Source organism: Eublepharis macularius, chromosome 10 (genome assembly GCF_028583425.1).
Source record: "Eublepharis macularius isolate TG4126 chromosome 10, MPM_Emac_v1.0, whole genome shotgun sequence".
NCBI classification, from domain to species: domain Eukaryota; kingdom Metazoa; phylum Chordata; class Lepidosauria; order Squamata; family Eublepharidae; genus Eublepharis; species Eublepharis macularius.
In genome coordinates, this window is record NC_072799.1 from 19,956,457 (window position 1) to 19,975,949 (window position 19,493).

General features: G+C 43.7%; 1 protein-coding gene across 1 annotated transcript in view; it reads right to left on the reverse strand.

Annotated features, from left to right (window-relative positions):
* Positions 1 to 881: 881 nt before the first annotated feature.
* The window catches only part of GPRIN3 (GPRIN family member 3), a 58,110-nt gene continuing 39,498 nt past the window's right edge, over positions 882 to 19,493 (reverse strand). Inside the window, exon 2 of the mRNA XM_054990402.1 lies at positions 882 to 9,399. Coding sequence (XP_054846377.1) covers positions 6,943 to 9,288 — 2,346 coding nt within the window. The 5' untranslated portion in view covers positions 9,289 to 9,399 and the 3' untranslated portion in view covers positions 882 to 6,942. The remainder of the gene's footprint in view (positions 9,400 to 19,493) is intronic.

A 19,493-nucleotide genomic window follows, 5' to 3' on the forward strand; every position in this document is an offset into this window, starting at 1 on the left:
AGGATGCTACAAGCGGTCAGTGTGTTCCAGCTTATCACTGGTCTGTTATAATAAATATATGCCAAGAACTGTACCCACGTCTTCACTTTCTATATCATCCCAACTTTCAAATTAACAGTTCAATGTATTCTTCACATCAACAGCAAAACAATACAATTAATAACATGTAGGATAGATTTTGGCCAAAATCAGAAATAAGATTTCTCCACCATCTACATCTTTTGGGGTAAAGTAACCACATTATTTTTAAAAAGGCATCTTTCATCAAACATCTATGGAAACAGCTAAACCGGATCACCACTGTTCATATCCAAAGCCCATATATATATTCACAGATTCCACTGGAAAAACCCAATGAATTAGGTGTCCATGTGCATAGAAAGTTACACGCTGCCCCCCGCCCCAGCAATGGTGTGCAATCACAGCCCATACTTTTACAACGTGGCTCCCTCATTGTAAGAATTCCCTCCCAATGTATTCATTGATTCTGGCTTAACAAAGATGAGCATAAGTTTCCTCACCTTTCTCAGACACCACAAAAAGGTTAGCATACCTTTCATAACACTACCTTTTTATGGTTGTTGTGGGTTTTCCGGGCTGTATTGCCGTGGTCTTGGCATTGTAGTTCCTGACGTTTCGCCAGCAGCTGTGGCTGGCATCTTCAGAGGTGTAGCACCAAAAGACAGAGATCTCTCAGTGTCAGAGTGTGGAAAAGATGTTGGCAGGTCATTTATATCTACTCAGGAGAGTAGATATAAGATGTTGGACCTGCCAACATCTTTTCCACACTGTGACACTGAGAGATCTCTGTCTTTTGGTGCTACACCTCTGAAGATGCCAGCCACAGCTGCTGGTGAAACGTCAGGAACTACAATGCCAAGACCACGGCAATACAGCCTGGAAAACCCACAACCACCATCGTTCTCCGGCCGTGAAAGCCTTCGACAATACTACCTTTTTACTGGCTGCATTCCTTACAGACCCAACAATATGAAGGTAAAGTGTACCGCATGACACATATCCACCCCAGGAAATATTTCTCTGGCCAAAACTCTGAGCACAAGCCCCAGGAATAGAAGGGGCTATTAGCACCTCAATCCTAAATGCACAGCCTTGGATGTCAATCTCATTGAAATGGAATTGACTTTCCAGTTACGCACTCTTCAAATTACACTAACACAACACCCTAACTGGGAGGCACATCTTACTTCCAAGTAGTCATGCTTTCCAATGCAGCTTTAATCCTAAACATTTGTGTTGCAAGCTTCCTCGGGGGGGGGGGGGGGGCTGGATGTAAGCTGAACTATTGGTTAGAATTTCAAAAATGCAGTAGTACTCAGAAGCTAGCGTGATTGGCATTTAAAAAACCACCACCACCACTTCTATGTTTTACGCATATATGGTCAAACATGGTAAAGTGGTTTTGGACTGTGGTTTTAGGATGCAGTTCATGCTCACACAGGCATAGCTACTGGCATGTGCAAGGGGTCAAGAGACTTCCAAAGAGCATGATTTCCCACCTGCACCCGCCCCATGGAGGTGTAGCTTGTCTGTCCTTTACTTGGAATATCTTTTATGCTTGTAAGATAGATTTCTATTTTTACTGTTTTTAACTTTGTATTGCGACCGCCTTTGGCCATATACAATTTAAAATAACATCCATGTGTGGGTGGTTGTTCCCCTTGGGGGTGGATTGTGCCCGAAATCTTTTCTTTCTAGGCTAAACACAGATACGAGGACTGGAAAAAGGAAGGAGTCCTTCCTCTTTCCACTTCTCTTATCTGACAAAGGGAGCTCTGACTCTCAAAAGCTCATCCCTTGGAAATCCATTTGGCCTTTAAGGTGCTACTGGAGCCAAATCTTGCTCTTCTTCTACAGACCAACATGGCTGCCCACCTGAAACTAGGCTAAACTTGTATCCCGTCTGTTTCGCTACTGGATTTCTTTTGCAGCCCTGTCTGCAGTCACGCAGCTCCAGTTAGCTGGAATCCTTGGGAAGCTCAATGAGCACAATTCCAAGGTGAGCCATATAAACCTTTTCACAAAATAAGTGGATGTCGTCGGTCCAAAATATGAAGGTGACAGCTAAGATTTTTGGCAGGCTTGAGAACAATTTTTTTTTAAAGGATGGTTTCCAAAGCAAGCATTTCAAAGATAGTTTGCAGGGACGGCACTCCTTCCCAGAAGTTGCCTCCCATCATTATTATTCTATGAGCTGCATGTCCCCCCCCAAACACTCTGTTTTGCTGCAAGGCAAACAATAGAGCAAACTGTGGTCAGGTGCACATCTGAGTGCATCCCAGCAGTACTGCTAATGGCTGCCAGCCAATGCACAGCTATGTGCACCGTCCAGAACGTCAAGCATGAAAAGAGAACAGGGAGGGGAAAACAACTTGTCTCACATTCAGGGATGTTACACTGACAACAAGAGGGATTTCAGACCTTTTTTTAAAAAAAAAGCAGCTAAAATTGAGCTCTTTTTAGGTAGTCATGGAAAAGCTCTACTTATAATTAATCAAGTTTTCCCAAACTAACTGGGAGAATTCTCAGAAAACGCTCCAGTACGTGCAGTTTTATTCTGACAAAATCCAGCAAAAGCAAACACTGGGGAATTTGCGCCTAACCTTCCTCCCCCATCCTAAGCAAACTTCTTTTGTAAGGTGAGAGGGATCCTGGGAATGTGGACGGGAAGCAGAGCAAAAGATAAGCTTTGTAGGGAGTATCCTTTAAGCCAGATGTTCCTGGGCATGCTCAGATGTGTCGACTACTGCTGGTGTGCATGGAAATGGCATAGCATGTAGTCCCTTATGCTTTCCAGGGCATTTAATTGAATTGGGAGGCATAAGGAGTTACAATGCCTATGCATCCCAAAAAGCAGTCCCGGCTTTAAGGATGAGATGGCCTCTTTCTCTCTCTAGTCATGAGCAAACCTCCTATCTCACCCCTAGCCAGCGTGGTGTAGTGGCTAGAGTGTCAGACTAAGATCTGGGAGACCCAGGTTCGAATCCCTGCTCTGCCATTGAAGCTTGCTGGGTGTCCTGAAGCCAGCCACACTCTTACATCCCAACCTACTTCACAGGGTTGTTGTGAGAATAACATGGAGAGGAGAATGATATAATCAACTCTGGATCCCCATTGGAAAGAAAAGTGGGACATAAATGAAGTAAATAAATCAATTTGCTTGAAAATGGAGCGGCTGATGAAAGAAATAACGAACCATGTCAAAACTTCAGAGGTGGCTTATTGGCATTACTTGTGTGTGAGAGGGAGAGATTTCCAAACTTTTATCAATTTATTCCATCAGTAGTTACTTGCATGCTTTACCTCCTGCTGACCTTTACAGCCAGCTTATCTTTAAATTGTGCTTTAAGGTCTTCCTTCAAGTCCAGTAGCACCTTAAAAGCCAACAAAAATTCTCAGGGTATAAACTTTCATGAATCAAGTTCACTTTGTTGACTCACAAAAAGCTTACACCTTGGAAAAATGTGTTGGTCTCTATGGCACTACTGGACTCAAACCTTATTGCACTACTACAGACTAAATGGCCTTTACTGTCACGGACATCCAAGTAAGCCCTGGACAGGTTAGCAGTCTGAATGGCATTTATTGTGCGACAGGACAAACCATCACTGACATCCTATGTGCTAACATCTGGTTTATGCCAGTTTATTAAAATATTTATATTCCACTGTTCCTCGTAGCTGAGTCCCACCCGCTTCTCTCGTGTTCAACCCATTTAAAATCTGAATAGTGTGGCTTAAACAGTCTGTTGACTTCTTCCATAGGAAACTTTGAAAATCTTACATTGTAAACCTAAACTGAGTTAGATCCTGCTAAACCATGGGTATAACTGCTTAGGATTGTACTGTATGTCTACTATGCTTATTATCTGCATTTCATGTCTACTATGTTTATCATCTGCATTTCATCCTCCTGGCAGGTTTTTCACGTTATTCTCGTTTCACCAAGGACTATCACAAATATTTTTTTCTGAGCAGCCAATACTGGCTGTACAAGCCATGCCAGTTAGCACTTCTGTCCCACTGACAAATTAATCAAAGTTAGCAGAGGATAGAAGGCATGAGGAGATATGGAAAACTGGAACGGGTAGACAGTAGGATGATCAGTTCCAGAGAATGTTGTTAGCAGAGCTGAAGCATCTTTAAACTCTAGAGCAAAGGCAAATATTGCATTGCAAGGGCAGAAACACATTTTCTAGCAGCACAGGGCTGCTGCTGAAAATAGCAACCCCATGTTGAGCACTCTTTCCTCTGCCTTACAACTTACCCCATGTAAAAAGGAAAGCAGGATATAAATGAAAGGAGTACTTTAAGAGGGAGGAGATCATTGACATGGCAGAAGTCCTGGCTTTGGAGGGAAGAGGGTTTCAAAGCTTGGCCCTAAAAATTCTCCAGAATCAATTTGTGAATTGTGTCTCTGAAATCCATTCTATTCTGATCTAATTCGATTGGGATAATTAAGAAAATGCACCACTTGACTCCGATCAAGAATTATTCCAGAGCAGACATCTCTTTGGTCCATCTAGGGAGATTGTTGATCTTGCACCTGACTCAACAGGATTGTGACTTTTGCTCTCTTGAATTAGAAAAAACAGATAAAGACTAGATTGGAAGCTGTGGTTTGCATTTTTACCTTCCTCATTCTTTTTCTCTTAATCTTGTTACCAGATCTACTCAGTTATAAAAGCAGTTTCTCAAGCCCTTCCAACCAGGTTTCTCCTATTAATCTGTAGAAATGGATAGTGAAGTTAAGATTTATTTTTTTTTTAAAAAAAAGGCTAACATGAATGCAAACATTCTCCAAGCTGGGCCTCTGAGCCTCCCTGTATCAGAGAAACCATTCTCAATCCCGGCAGCATGTAACAAATGACCCATGAGTTAGCAACATGGGAGCCCATTCGGTCTGCATATCCCTAAGCAATGGGTGAAAAAAAATGTAAAAGTAGATTTTGGCTCAATAATGGGAGAAATGTAATAGTAACAGCTGTTCAGTGGTGGAACAGACTGCCTTGGGAGGTGGGGGATTCTCGCTAGAAATCTATAAATAGAAGACAGATGGCAATCGGCATAAGAGGTGTGACACAAATTCTGATATATTAATGACTGGGAAATGATAGGTGAGAAGCACCTTGACTCTTGGTCTGGAGAGATGACTCACACAACAGCACGTATCTTTTCTAGCAACTATCTTGGATTTTCCACAGCATCGCTTTAAGAAGGGCCACTTGACCCTTTTCGAAACTTTGCTCTAGAACATACATTAAAACTTTACCCTCACAAGATGAGAACGTTATTTGTTCCGTGTAAAAATTAATCAACACCTTCACAAAACACAGCATGATGATTTGAATCTCCAATGACCTTTTTAAAAATCCAAGTTTGGCAGCCACACAAAGCTATTTCACACTTGGACTTTGCACCTGTGGGTCAGATCCAGCCAGCTTTTTCACTCAATCTCAGCCAGTTCCCCTCCTCATTACAGCCCCCAGCCTGCAGGGTTTTTGTCCACACAGGTGCCATGATCTCCAGTGTAGCTTTTTTGGTGGTCAAAGGGAACTTTCTTCTTCCCTTTTTCACCAGGGGACAAGCTATTTGGATCCAACCCAGTGCCTCTGCTATGTCTGTTGGTAATTTCAGAAGTCTAATCACAGCATTCCTAATCTTTATAATTCTCTGTGTTTAGAAGCAAAAGGAAGTTCTTCACTTCTGTGCAGAAGTACCAAATGAAAGACTCCCCCCCCAAATATTAATATCAGTCACATGAATGCATTAATGAAGAAATTACAGTCAAAAAATCTCATGTAGTAGTCCAAAAATATAAAGGAAATCCGGCACCCATTGAAATTTGTTGGGAGTTGAATTTCTAAGGCCCATGCACATCCCAAACCTAAGCACCTTTAAGATGGCAGAGTTGTCAACGGTTCCTAGAGGCCCCCAACAGAATCCACACTGAAGCCCTGTGCCACAACGCTGCTGTAATGTTCTGGCTCGCTGGCCGGAAGGTTTACTTCCTCTTTGAGCCTCTTATTGTGGGAGACGAGCAGACTGGCTTTGGCAATCCTTCTCAGAGCGGGCTATTTACTTCTCAGAGCAAGCCATGTTCTACTAGAATACAAAGAGTTTGCAAGTATCATGGAGACAGGGTGGGACCGCGGCTCAGCCAAAGACAGCATCTGCACAACACGCAGAATGTCCCACGCACCTCCAAAGCTGGCAGATCTCAAGCAGCAGGTGATGGGAAAGACTTTACCCTGCCCGAGACCCTCGAGAGTCACTGCCAATCAGAATAATGTAGAGGGACCAATCGTTCTCTCCCCCCCCCTCTATGCTCTTAGAGGCCTTTAAAAATCTGTCAAAGCATTTAGGGATTTAAGAAAAAAACAACTTTCTTACTTTTTGGACGCCAATTCAAGTCCATTGAATTTATGCCTCCCTCCTTACCCCATTTTCGGGAATGTCTGCAACACTGACCAAAGCACTGTTGAATTATTCACATTATTTAAAAATATGTATAGGATTCTATTAGGACTTCAACAGCCACCTTTAAAGGGGGAGGGGTGTGTGTGTTCCAACGCTTTCTCCTGCTTTTGTCTCTAGAACAACCAGGATTGCTGTAGTATACTGACAATTTTAATTTGTGCTTCATTGAGTACTTCTCTTTTCATTTGGCAACAGACTGTGGCCAAGGACTTCAATGTTAAAGCAAAAGCTGTGTGTGCCGATGCCAGAATAAAGACAGATAAGAGGCAATGACTACAGGTGGCATCATCAGTTGTCATTACCACCTCAACCCCGGGTGCTGTATCAGAATCTCAAGCAACACAGCTGGACTTCAGTGCTCATTTGCCATGGATTTTCTGTGCACGCACATATAAAATGGATACAAATGAACGAACACCACCTTCCCACCCACATTCCCCATTCAGTCCAACACAGAAGAAGCCGTGGGGCGGACACAGCAATTAGGTCGTCGGAAATTCTGCAGCATGGACTGGAAAACATTGTGTTGCCTTCCCTTCAGTTTTTTATTTGACGATGTATCTGAAGAAATGGATTTCCGGTTCTGGGTGTTCTGGGATTTAATCAGTTTCTCGTGTTCTCTGATCTGCCTCTGCAAGTGGTTCTGGATAGCGATCCCCAAGGATTCTGGGTCGAGAGAAGCCCCATAAACTTCCCAGGTCATACCTTGTTCGTCCCACACGACATCCCTGACACGTTTAGACTGCTTGAGCTGCACTTTGGCCTCAGTGGCTGGCCTGGACTCATTCTTATTTCCACTAAGATTGAATCTGTGCTGAGCAGGTGCCATCGTTTTATCAAGTTTGGCTTCCTTTGTAACGTCACTGCCTTTGGCAACTCGAAGTCCTCTCCCAGGGACGGGGCTTCTACGTGACTCGGACTCCAGACCGGCTGTCAGTCCCTGACTGCCGGACAGTTTTGCCTCTTTGTTATGCTCTGTAAGTTTATGCTGTTCTCTCTTCCCTGCACCAGGACTACATCCTACCTGGGGCCCAGCAGTTGCTTCTGCTTTACTAATCTCCTGCTCTTTCGGACAAAGAGGGATGAACTTTTCTTCCCTCTTTGGTTTTACATCCACGTGGGAACTCCTTGCACCAGCTGCAGGATCACCAACAGTCTGGATCTGCAAGTGATGCCCTCGCTTGCTATCATGAGTGCCAATAACAGTGCATATGGCCTGTCCAGATAGCCGGTGGCAAGATGGAGATGCCTGGCGATTTCCTGCGACACAGGGCTCAGGATCCTGATGTTTGCTATCAAATTCAGAGAGAATGGCCGAGGGAGGTAGCTTGGTTTCGACGTTCACAGATTGCAGAGGAGCCACGGACTGACTGCTGCTGTTGACAGTAATCTGGTAAACAGGTCTGGTCTTCAACAAGACCGAAACATCTGACGGTTGCTGGGAAACATCACCATAATTGCTAGCTGCAGTGGCCTTTTGTGCTTCTGTCCTGCTGACTGATGTATCTTGAGTGCGACAGGAGGTCAGCGAGCACGGGTGCTTCCCGCTGCCTGACAAAGCTGAGGAGACGGTATCATGCATTCCCACTGGGTCACTTTGTAGCCTGACACTCTGTGTTCCTGATGTATCTACCGTGGCTGTTGCCTGAATATGCACTTCTGGCATAATGCCCACAGGGGGAGCTATTTGGAGCAGAGGTGCAAAACCGTCCACGATGTCAGATGGTTCCTTCCCACCAGCTCCTGTATAAATAACGTGCAACGGCTCTTGCTGTTTTGTCCCAGGATGCATATTCTCCGTTAAGAACGCCGCCAAGATCGTGGGGCTGGTGGAAGCAGATTTGTTCTCCACACTGACCACAGCCTGGACCTCAGCATCTTGACGGTCCTTGCGCACTACCTCCCCAGCCGCAGACCTGGGATCCATCTGCACTGTCATGGTACCCGTGTCTTTGAATTTTGAAAGCGGTGACACTGCCTTTTCTTCAGTCTCTGTCTTGCCCGGAGGCTCTGGTGTGCTCTCAAGGTGGGGTTGAAGGACCTTTCCCGGCATAGCCTCAGCACCGAGATGGGGACTTGCATCCTTTCGATCCATTGGCTCTGAACCCAAGCAAACAGGGGGCTGGACCCCAAGATCAGGAACAGCAGACTCCTTCACTAACAGATGGATTCTCTCAGGACCAGTCTTTTCACCTACAGTTTCTTTCACTACTGGAGAAGCCTGATGAGCAGTAGACTGAAGGCATGGAGAAATACAACCCTGGGTAGCTTCACTGCCCTCGACACCATCTCTGGGGGTGGAATTTGCCTTATCCGTGGCTCTACAGAATTGCCCTCTGTCGCCACTCTGCACAATCTCATTGGCTTCCTGAGTAGCGAGCCCCTTGACTGCTGGCTGCACCGGAGTACAGCCTTCCGCTACAGCCTGGATTCTGGAACCCTTACTGCCTTCCTGTTCAGAGTTACTTGCAGACTCCAGAATAGCCAGATGGCCTTCTTCGGATGGGCTAAAAGATCCAGGAGAAAACATGCTTGGTTGGTTAGTGTCATGCCCACCGTGCTGCTCATCCTTTGACTCATCCGCTACCGTGGCACAGCTGGTGTCAAGCATATGATCCCCAGCAGGTTGTGCCTTGGCAGTGAGAGGAAAACCATTACTGTTTGTCTCCACACTTGCTTGCTTGCACAGGTGTTTAGGAGACTGTGAATCTCTCAGGCCATTTTTCTCCTCTGGAGCGGCAACCAACGAAAGCCTAGCAGGTATCAGAGGATCTGGAACAGTCCCCATGGAAGTGTGCCAAGTTACGGCCTGTGGACAGCTTCACTCCTTCAGTTTCCCGCTGAAAAGCCCCTACACGGATAGAGGCACAGCAGTGGGCAGCTCCTCCTTGCAACCAATCTGCAAAAGAAGAAAACACACATCATTAACAACACAGTCACATGAAAGCAATCAAAATATCTAGTGTGAGCAATGCTCCTGAGCACACTGAAGATGCATTTGCACTAGGGTTAGGCTTTCTAACCCCCTTCCCCTTGCACATGTGAAAATCCTTCTCTGAACTCAGCTGTTCTAGAAAGAGGGAGGGGCAAAGAAGAATTTCCAGGGAAAGGCACATCTTTGTGGACTTGACAAAATTAAGAAGGGGAGACAGGCCAAATAAAAACTATGCTGAACTGCCAGGTACAAATGTGCCCTGTTTAGTCCAGGGTTTTTTGCAAGTTTTTGCAGCCAAGACCTCCACGTTTCATAAAAAGCAAAACATATTTTCCTCTTGCTTCACATCTTGCTATTCTGAAGAACAGTTTGATGGTCCATCTGATCTGATCGCAAATAAAAGGCAATTTTTCACACACAAGGGGTTCAAAATGCCCTTTGTTAAAAGCAACTTCACAAATGCAATTCTGGACATTTTGCTTTTCTTCTAGTGGCTAAGAATAAACAAGACTGAGATGGGAAAGGAAGTACTGAAATGACTGGCTTCGTAATTTTCAGCTAAACTAAAACACACAAAAGACCTGCACTTCAAAGTCCCAGCACCGGGAATTTAAAAAGACAGTTACATAAATTTCATTAAAACCAAAATCAGAACTCCACATTAATGAAGTGTGTGTTGACCTGTTTGAAGCAAGCTCACCTTCTAGGCGTTCAGCTGCTAAATCCAAAAAGCTGTCCAACCCAAGACAGGTGTTGGGAGCCAAATCCTATCTACACCCATGGCTGCCATGGTACAGCTTACCTGAGGCTGAAAGCCCCAGGAGCTAATAGGAAGAAAGGTCTAGATCAGTGGCTTTCAAACCATCCACCAGAGAACGCAAGGGTTCTTTGGCAGCTTATCGCGTGTTCCTCTTACAGATCTACACAAAAGTGGATAAAAGTTCCTCCGAGGACTGTTTGCTCATTTCTGCAGGGCTTTCACCAAAATTCACAGCCAGAGGAGCATATTTAAGAGCAGTCGTCTTCAGTCCATCAATTGGGACCCCCAAATGGGATGCAGAAGTTCTGCTTGCTGGATCAGCATGAAACCCCTCATAGTACCAACATTTTTTGTTTCTTTTTGAAAGGACTCCTCAAGCTAGGACGCACACGTAGAGAGCAAAGGTGCCAATGCTTCCTGCCTCTCTTTGCTCACATACTACGGTGGGGCAGCAGGACAGCGAGGTTAGGTCACTCGGGCAGAGAGGTTTCCTTTTTAGCATGGGCAGGCTCAGAAACCCACTCCCCACAAAAGCTCTCCTTTTTAGTATCTCTTTCCCCTGCCCATCACGCCTGTTTCCATGAAGTCAGTCTTCCAATGCTCTGCTCATGTACTTGTGGGATGGAATCCCCTCTGCCCAAGAAAGCTATATTTCACAGGTAGGGAAGGCTACATGCTATACGGTGGACAATTACAGCCTTGGATGTCAGGGGAGAAAGGTCAGGCCAGGTAGAGCATTCCTGCTGCAAGTACTCATGTCCAGGGCTTTTTTCCAGCGGGAATGAGGTGGAACGGAGATCCAGAACCTCTTGAAAATGGTGACTTCCGGTTTGGGATTCATGGAGGTCTAACGCAGCTCCATTTGCGGAGCTGACCGGACTGCCGTTTTAACCGGCCGGAGGGGTGAAAATAACCCGCGGCCGACTGCTCTCAGGCGGGGAGCAGGCAAAGAACGCTCAAGACCCTAGGGTGAGCTAGATCTCGGACAAGGGGGGGCTCTACTCAAGGAGTCTCCCCCCCGATCCTTGAGGTCCCACCTTGCGACGGGTCGGCTATAATCTCTGCGGCAGTTTTGGGGCCAATTCGGCTGGCATAAGACCTACATACCCAAGCTTCGATCGGGGAGGGAAGTCGAGAGGAGAATTTAAGATCGAAACAGCGATTACAACCCGAGAAAGTTGAAGAGAAGGTAAAGATTGCTATCTCTTGAAACGGGACAGATTGATAAAAACAGAGAGGAAAGAAAGTAGATTTTTAAACTGCAACAGACTAGTGAAAAGGAGGTGAAGACTCGGCAGGAGTTGTATTTTAAAAGAGACTAAATTTAAAGAAGTTATTGCAAAAATCGGACTATTGTTTTGAATACCTGTGGTTTTGGAGCTGTGGGAAAAAGACACCATCGCGAGACCTGCTGTGGGAAGACGTGAGACAGGAAGTGCGTAACAACAATAGAGTGGCTGGAGGGAAGCGGCCCTTGCCGACGGACAGGAAGTAGGGAATCGCCATTTTTGAAAGGGGAAGGGTCGCGGCTTCAGCGGAAGAGGAAGTAGGCCATCTTGGATTACAATAACATAGAGAAACCATAGAGAAAAGACGCCCGACATTTTGGATACAAAAAAATTAATTTTGGCAAAGATTGGGACATTTGAAAAAAAGGAAAACGTTTAAATATACGCCACGGAGCTAAGGAAGAGAGCAGATTCGTGGGAGCGAGCTAAAGCAAGCCCCACGATGTCGAAAAAAGAGTGGCAATCGGCAATAGAAAATTTGGACAAAAAACTTATAGACATGATGAAAGAACTTAAGGACACGAAATTGGAGCTTATTAAAGAGGTCAAAGAAGTTACACAGACAGTAAAGTCAGAGCTGTCAGAAGTGAAAAAAGGTGTGGAAACGATTAGTAGTGAATTACAAGGAACGCAGCAGAGAGTTAAAACAGTAGAAGACGCGATGGAGAATTTAATAGACACGCAACAAACAGAGATGAGACTGGTGAAGGGGAGGATGTCAGTTGCAGAAACTAAACACATGGAGAAGCAGCTTCGTTTTCGTGGTCTGCCAGAAGTGGAAGGGAAGTCAGCGCAAGAACAGATGACTGAGGTGTTGGCTGATTACCTGGGGAAGGAGGAGGAGGAAATTGTGGCTATCCTAGATGTGGCGTACCGTGTGAACTCGAGAATTGCAACCCAGAGGAAACTACCAAGAGATGTGATTGTGCAGTTTACAACTAGAAACATGAAAGAGAGGATTGTGACAAAACAATTTCAAGATCCATTGGAGATTGATGGCAAGACGATTATCATAATGAAGGAACTGCCCAGATCAGTGTTACTGGACAGGAAAAAATATAGAGTGCTAATTCAGACTTTGAAGGACATGAATATCAGATACAGATGGGAGTTACCGGAAGGAGTGTCCTTTGAGTTTGGAGGGGCAAAAAAACGCATCAGATCTGAGCGGGAGATGGAGAGATTTATCAAGGACAATGAAAAAGACTTACCAACAAAACCATGAATATGGAGTGTAATGTATTATCTTGGAATGTAAATGGACTAAACTCACCGAATAAGAGGAAAAATATTTTTCATTGGCTACTAAAACAAAAATGTGATATTGTTTGTTTGCAGGAGACCCATATTAGAAAACAGGATGTAAAATATTTAAAATCTGGAAAATTGGGCAAAGAATTTGTAGCGGCCTCTAACAAGAAAAAAAGAGGAGTGGTGTTGTACATAAAAGAGGAGCTGCAGCCAAAATTTGTTATGAGAGATGTTGAAGCTAGATTTGTAGCAGTGGAATGTAATTGGAATTTAAAGAGAGTGTTGGTAGTCGGACTTTATGCACCTAACGGTGCAAAGGAAAGCTTCTTTGAGGATTTAAGGAAGCATTTGGACGATCTTGTATATGACCAGATAATTCTTGCTGGAGATTTCAATGGAGTGACAGATTTGGAACTAGACAAAAAGACTACAACAGCACAAAAGAAAAGAGGACTATTGCCAAAGCTTTTTTTTGAGTTGATTCAACAAGAGACTCTCGAAGACGTATGGAGGAGAGAATATCCTAAAACCAAACAGTTTACTTTTTATTCTGCAAGGCATCTTACATTATCAAGAATTGATATGATCTGGGCCTCAAAGGACTTAGCGTTATGGACTAAGGAGGTAGAAATAATGCCGATGGTAGGCTCAGATCACAATCCAATTATGTGGAAATTTGGAAAAAGGAGAAAAAGGAAAGCCTGGAGAATAAATGAGGACTTGTTACAGGAAAGTGAGAATATGGAAATATTGAGAAGAGAGACAAAGTTTTTTATACAATACAACGTGAATAAAGAAGTACCAACCAGTAAAGTTTGGGACGCGTACAAGGCGGTTGTAAGGGGCATACTAATGGACTTAAATGGCAGAGCAAGGAAAAAGAAGGAGGAGAAAAGACAAGAGATTGAGGAGAAAATAAAGGCCAAAGAAGTACAGTTAAAAAAGAGACCAGGGAAAAAGAAAATACATCAGGAAATCAAAATTCTTCAAGAACAGTTAACAGCAATGAGTAATAAAGAATTTGAGTGGAACCTTAAAAGACTGAATCAAAAAGCTTTTGAGGGTGCTAATAAACCCGGGAAATATTTGGCATGGCAATTGAAGAAGAAAAGGGAAAAGAAAATAATAAATAAAATCTGTGAAGAAAATAAAACGTACCTGGAGCAGGCCACCATTAGTAGAGCCTTTTATAAATTCTATGCTAAGCTGTATAATAAAAAAGAAGTAACCAAAGAATCAATAGCATCATATTTGGAGAAAACCAAACTTCCAGAGATCTCGGAAGCTTGGAGAAATAAGTTGAACAGTGAAGTAACTGATGAGGAAATAAGTAAGGCAATACAATCCGCAAATCTAGGAAAGGCGCCAGGGCCAGATGGACTTACGGCTAAATTTTATAAGACAATGGCCAACGAACTGGCACCATTCCTAAAAGAGGTGATGGACGGAGTTTTTAGGGATCAAAGAATTCCAGACACTTGGAGTGAAGCGAATATATCATTGATCCCAAAAGAGGGCCAAGATCTGACTAACGTGAAAAATTACAGGCCTATATCATTACTTAACAATGATTATAAAATTTTTGCGAAGATATTGGCGGAGAGACTGAAGGGGTGGCTCTCGGAAGTCATAGAGGAAGAACAAGCAGGTTTTTTGCCGGACAGACAAATAAGAGACAATTTAAGGACAGTGATCAATGCTATTGAATACTATGACAAGCGTTGTGATAAAGAGGTTGGTTTCTTCTTTGTAGACGCTGAAAAAGCGTTTGACAATTTAAACTGGGATTTTTTGTTTGCCACTATGGAAAAGCTACAACTGGGAGAAAGATTCATCAGAGCAATTAAAGAAATTTATAGAGACCAGACTGCAGCAATTGTAGTGAATGATGAACTGACCAAGAAATTGACGATTAGTAAAGGAACAAGACAAGGTTGCCCGTTATCTCCATTGTTGTTCATTTTAGTATTGGAGATTCTGATGATACAAATACGACAAGATGAGGAAATACGAGGAATAAAAATAAAGGATTATTCATACAAGGTTAGAGCATTTGCAGATGACATAATGTTAATTGTAGAAGATCCATTGGAGAACATGCCAAAAGTGATAGATAAGATCAAGGAGTTTGGTGACTTGGCAGGTTTCTTCATTAACAAAAAGAAGTCAAAGATATTATGCAAAAACATGACTAAGCAGAAACAACAATTGTTAATGGAAACAACGGACTGTGAAGTAACTAGTAAGGTGAAATATTTGGGAGTTGAGCTGACTGCAAAAAATATAGATTTGTTCAAGAATAATTATGGAAAATTATGGACTCAGATAGAGAGAGACTTGATCAAATGGAATAGACTGAATTTGTCATGGTTGGGCAGGATTGCAGCAGTTAAGATGAATGTGTTACCAAGAGTAATGTTTTTGCTACAGACAATACCAATCATCAGAGACTCTAAACAATTTGAAAAATGGCAGAGGAAAATATCAGATTTTGTTTGGGCAGGCAAGAAGCCTCGAGTGAAAGTAAAAGTTCTAAAAGATGCAAAGGAAAGAGACGGAATGCAACTGCCCAACCTGAGACTTTATCATGATGCAATCTGCCTAGTTTGGTTAAAAGAGTGGATGACATTAAAGAATAAGAAACTATTAGCCCTAGAGGGATATAAAAAATTTTTTGGATGGCACGCATACCTATGGCATGACAAAGTAAAGGTCAACTCGATGTTCCTGCATCATTTTGTAAGGAGAAGTTTATATACAATCTGGAAGAAGTACAGAATTTACCTACAAGAAGGAACCCCCTTGTGGGTGGTTCCATATGAGGTGATAGATCCGAGAGCTGTTGATAATGAACAACAATGTTTAACGTACAAAGAAATAACTAAAACTGAAGTATCTAAACTTAGAATAAAGACGCAGGAGGAACTATCACCTAACTATGATTGGTTCCAGTACAGACAGATTAGAGACTTATACAATTCGGACTCTGCAAAAGGGGGCATACGAACAGAGAACTCGGAACTAGAGCAGACCCTTCTTAAAGAAGACAAGAAAAGAATATCCAAGGTATACCAAGTACTGTTGAAATGGTACACTGAGGATGAGATAGTTAAAACACAGATGGTGAAATGGGCTATAAATTTCAACAAAGAAATAACAATGGAGGCATGGGAATACTTGTGGAAAACTACAATGAAGATAACGACATGTATTAATATTAAAGAGAACATTTTCAAAATGATTTATCGTTGGTACATGACACCAAAGAAGATTGCGCTAGGGAACTTGAACACTTCTAATAAATGCTGGAAATGTAGGAAGCATGAGGGCTCCCTCTATCATATGTGGTGGTCGTGTGAGGTAGCTAGGCAGTTCTGGGGGGAAATAATAAGAGAAATGAGTGAAATTTTACAGTTTCAAATAAATAAGAACCCAGAACTCCTGCTGCTAAACTTGGGAATGGAGGGAATTCCAGCCCATCATAGGACGTTGATATTTTATATGACTGCAGCAGCTAGACTTTTGTATGCGCAGAAATGGAAAGTACAAGAAGTGCCAACTATTGAAGATTGGATCTACAAATTGCTGTATATGGCTGAAATGGATAAGATGACAAGAAAACTGAGAGATCTGGACTCAGGGCAGTTTAACACAGACTGGGAGAAGCTGAAACAATATCTGGAGAAGAAGTGGGAGGTGGGAGGAAAACTGTGGCAGTTTGAGAACTACTGAAGTACAATAAAAGCATAAAAGAGAGGGGTGACTTTACCGGGGGAGGAAGAGAAATGTGAAATTATAAGCAGTTAGATTAATTAATTGATTGAGATATATATAGATATGTAAAGGTTAATTGATAGAATATTGATAGAGAATAATTAACGGTTTAAACATGAGGATTGAGTAATTAACAATAATTTTTTTTTTACTTGAGAAGACTTATATGCACCAAACTGAATGTATAGAAGAGTTAAAACGACTGACTATGTGATGAGTTATATAGAAATACTATAAAAAGAAGAAATGATTAATATATAGAGAACAAATCAAATTGTTTGATTTAAATGTGGGAAATTTTTATGGTTTATGATATATAGAAATATTCAAAACTGGAAAATGGGATAAATTGTTTATCTAAAGAAGTATAGTTTGGATGTATAATAAGCAAAAGAGTTAAAGATATACTGCTTAATATAATGGAGAATATATATTTGTTTTAGACAGAGGAAGTTAATAGAAGTAAGGGAAAAGGGACAGAGGGTGGGAAAGCTGTTGGAAGTCAACAAAAGGGGGGGAAAGGGAGGGGGTTAGAAACGAAAAATTAGGGGAAAATTGAATGTAATGTAATGTAAAAATATTAATGTTCTAACCCAATAAAAAAAATTAAAAAAAAAGAAAAAAAGAAAATGGTCACATGGCTGGTGGCCCCGCACCCTGATCTCCAGACAGAGGGGAGTTGAGATTGCCCTCCGTGTCGCCAAGCAGTGTGGAGGGCAATCTAAACGCCCCTCTGTCTGGAGATCAGGGGGCGGGGCCACCAGCCATGTGACCATTTTCTCCGAGGGCAACCCACTGAGTTCCACCACCTCTTTTCCCAGAAAAAAAGCCCTGCTCACGTCGCACTGGAAGACATCTTGCAATCTGATCCTATCTGGGTTCAAATCCCTACTGGGCCACGTAGCTCACCTTAGACCAATAAACCGCTCCTTCTCTGTCTGCCAAACTGACCTCACAAGTTTGTTGTGAGGATGAAGAAGGTAAGGGAGAACCTTGTATGCCTGAATTCCTTAGACGAACGGCAGAATAAAAAAAGTGACTGATGTAACCTTCAATGTAGGCCGTGGTATAAATACATACAGGATCTCTCTACCCCCCGCCCCCTTATTTTGCAGTACTTCATACTGGCCCCAGTACAAATTAAAGGCAGTTGAGCTGGGCGGGGGCATGGAAGAGAATCTCCAGGTGGTCCCTGGGCCCAGCATCTCCAGTTAAAAAGATGAGAAAGTAGGTGATGTTTTGACCTCACCTCTGCCCAAGGTCCTGGAGAGTTGCTGCCAGTCAGAACAGACAATACTGGACTTGAAAGACTAAGGGTCTAGCTTGGCCTATAAGGCAGGTTCATGGGAAGCTTGGGACCATTCCTTTGCCCTACCAGATCTGTAAAATTTACACCCTTAGGCTGTTTGTAAACCAATCTTTAAAGAACAACGACTCCATTTCTCACTCTCTTTTTGAACTCTCATAGCACATTACTGTTTATCATTATTTCTGCTGAGCTGTGGAACTCACTGCTGCTGACTCAGCTGACTGAAGAGTAAACTCTTTCTTCTTCATTCCACCACGGCTGCAGAAGAGACAGTGCCTATCGAAAAGCATAAGCCAGGAGCAGTTGATAAGCACCACTGCCCTTCCACGCAAGAGAACACGGGCGCTATTAGTACTGCTGTGTGACCATCGCTCCTTAGGGGGACAGTGTGCAGTCAGAGAGTTGGCTGGTGACAAAATGAATAACATTTGTTTGTGATACGGCTGTCGGCTTGATTTCTTGCACGGAATATTAATACACTGGAAGCTCTAAGCCTTGAGACGCTTGCCATTTGTGGTGCAGGTTTCCTGTTCTGAATGAATGAGGACATCGTGGCAATCACAGGTGCTGAGCCATTTGTGTTAGAAAAAGCCCATGCCCCTACACAGCGTCAGGGCGTAATCTAGAATATACTGATGCAAAGAAAGGAAAAGCCTCTTACAGTTTTAAAAACGGGGGGGGGGACTCCCCTTTCCTCTATTAATGTGGTCTGTTTACACTCAGTTCTCATGTTCCTTAACCATTACTTAAGGTGGGAAAGACTGGGGGAATGGCAGGGAGATACACAGCTAGCAACCAAAGATTACCCTGACTCCATTTAAGAGTGTGTGTGTGTGTGTGTGTTGTTGCCAAGTAGGCCCCCTCCCCTGCTTTAAAGCCTGCTATGAACTGTGTTAAAGCTTCCTGCATTACTGTTTCACTGCTGCTACACAAAGATTGCTTTGCAGTGTGTGCTCTGATACACGTGTCAGTTTCCTGCTTGCGTGTCAATTACCCTGCTGCTGCTATAGACTGTGTAGTTTACTGACTCCATGTTTGGATAACTGCACAAAGGACTCTCTTTCTGGGCAACCCTGCCCTGACCTGTATCTGGACTTCCCAGTGTGCGTTTGGACTGTGTGCCCCGTGCCTGCAGTGCCATCTACCACGGACCGTGCCTGTTCTTTGCCTTGGACTGTGTTTTAAAGTGTTGTTCCCCCTGCCTCCATGGAAGCCTGCCTCATATGGGCCCAAGCCGCTGCTAGCAGCCGGGCGCCTGCCGGGGAAACCTCCAGCGAGCCTGGCTAGGCGCTCCCTGATCAGTTCCCGCCTGGAGCCTCCCGCGAGCCGGCCCCCGAGCTTGCCCTCGCTACCGGGCAGCCTGCTATCCAGCCCCAGCTATGCCCAGCCGGCATCCATGTTCTTAGGCAGCCAGAAGACCCTGGGAAGAAGACTGCTTTGGGAAGCCATTTCGGCGAAGCGGGCACACCACGTCCGCAGTGAGAGTACCTCGCCCCGCTCTGCATATCTTAGGAGCCGCCCCGGAGAAGAACTAAGTGCCGACCATCCCAAGCACTTAGAGAATGCATCTCAAAGAAACCTCCGCATTCCAGAGCTGATGACATCAGGACAAGCCCTGTCCGCTGGAACATCCTTTCAGCCCACTTGGATTTCCCCCTCCCTCTTTTGTCCCCTC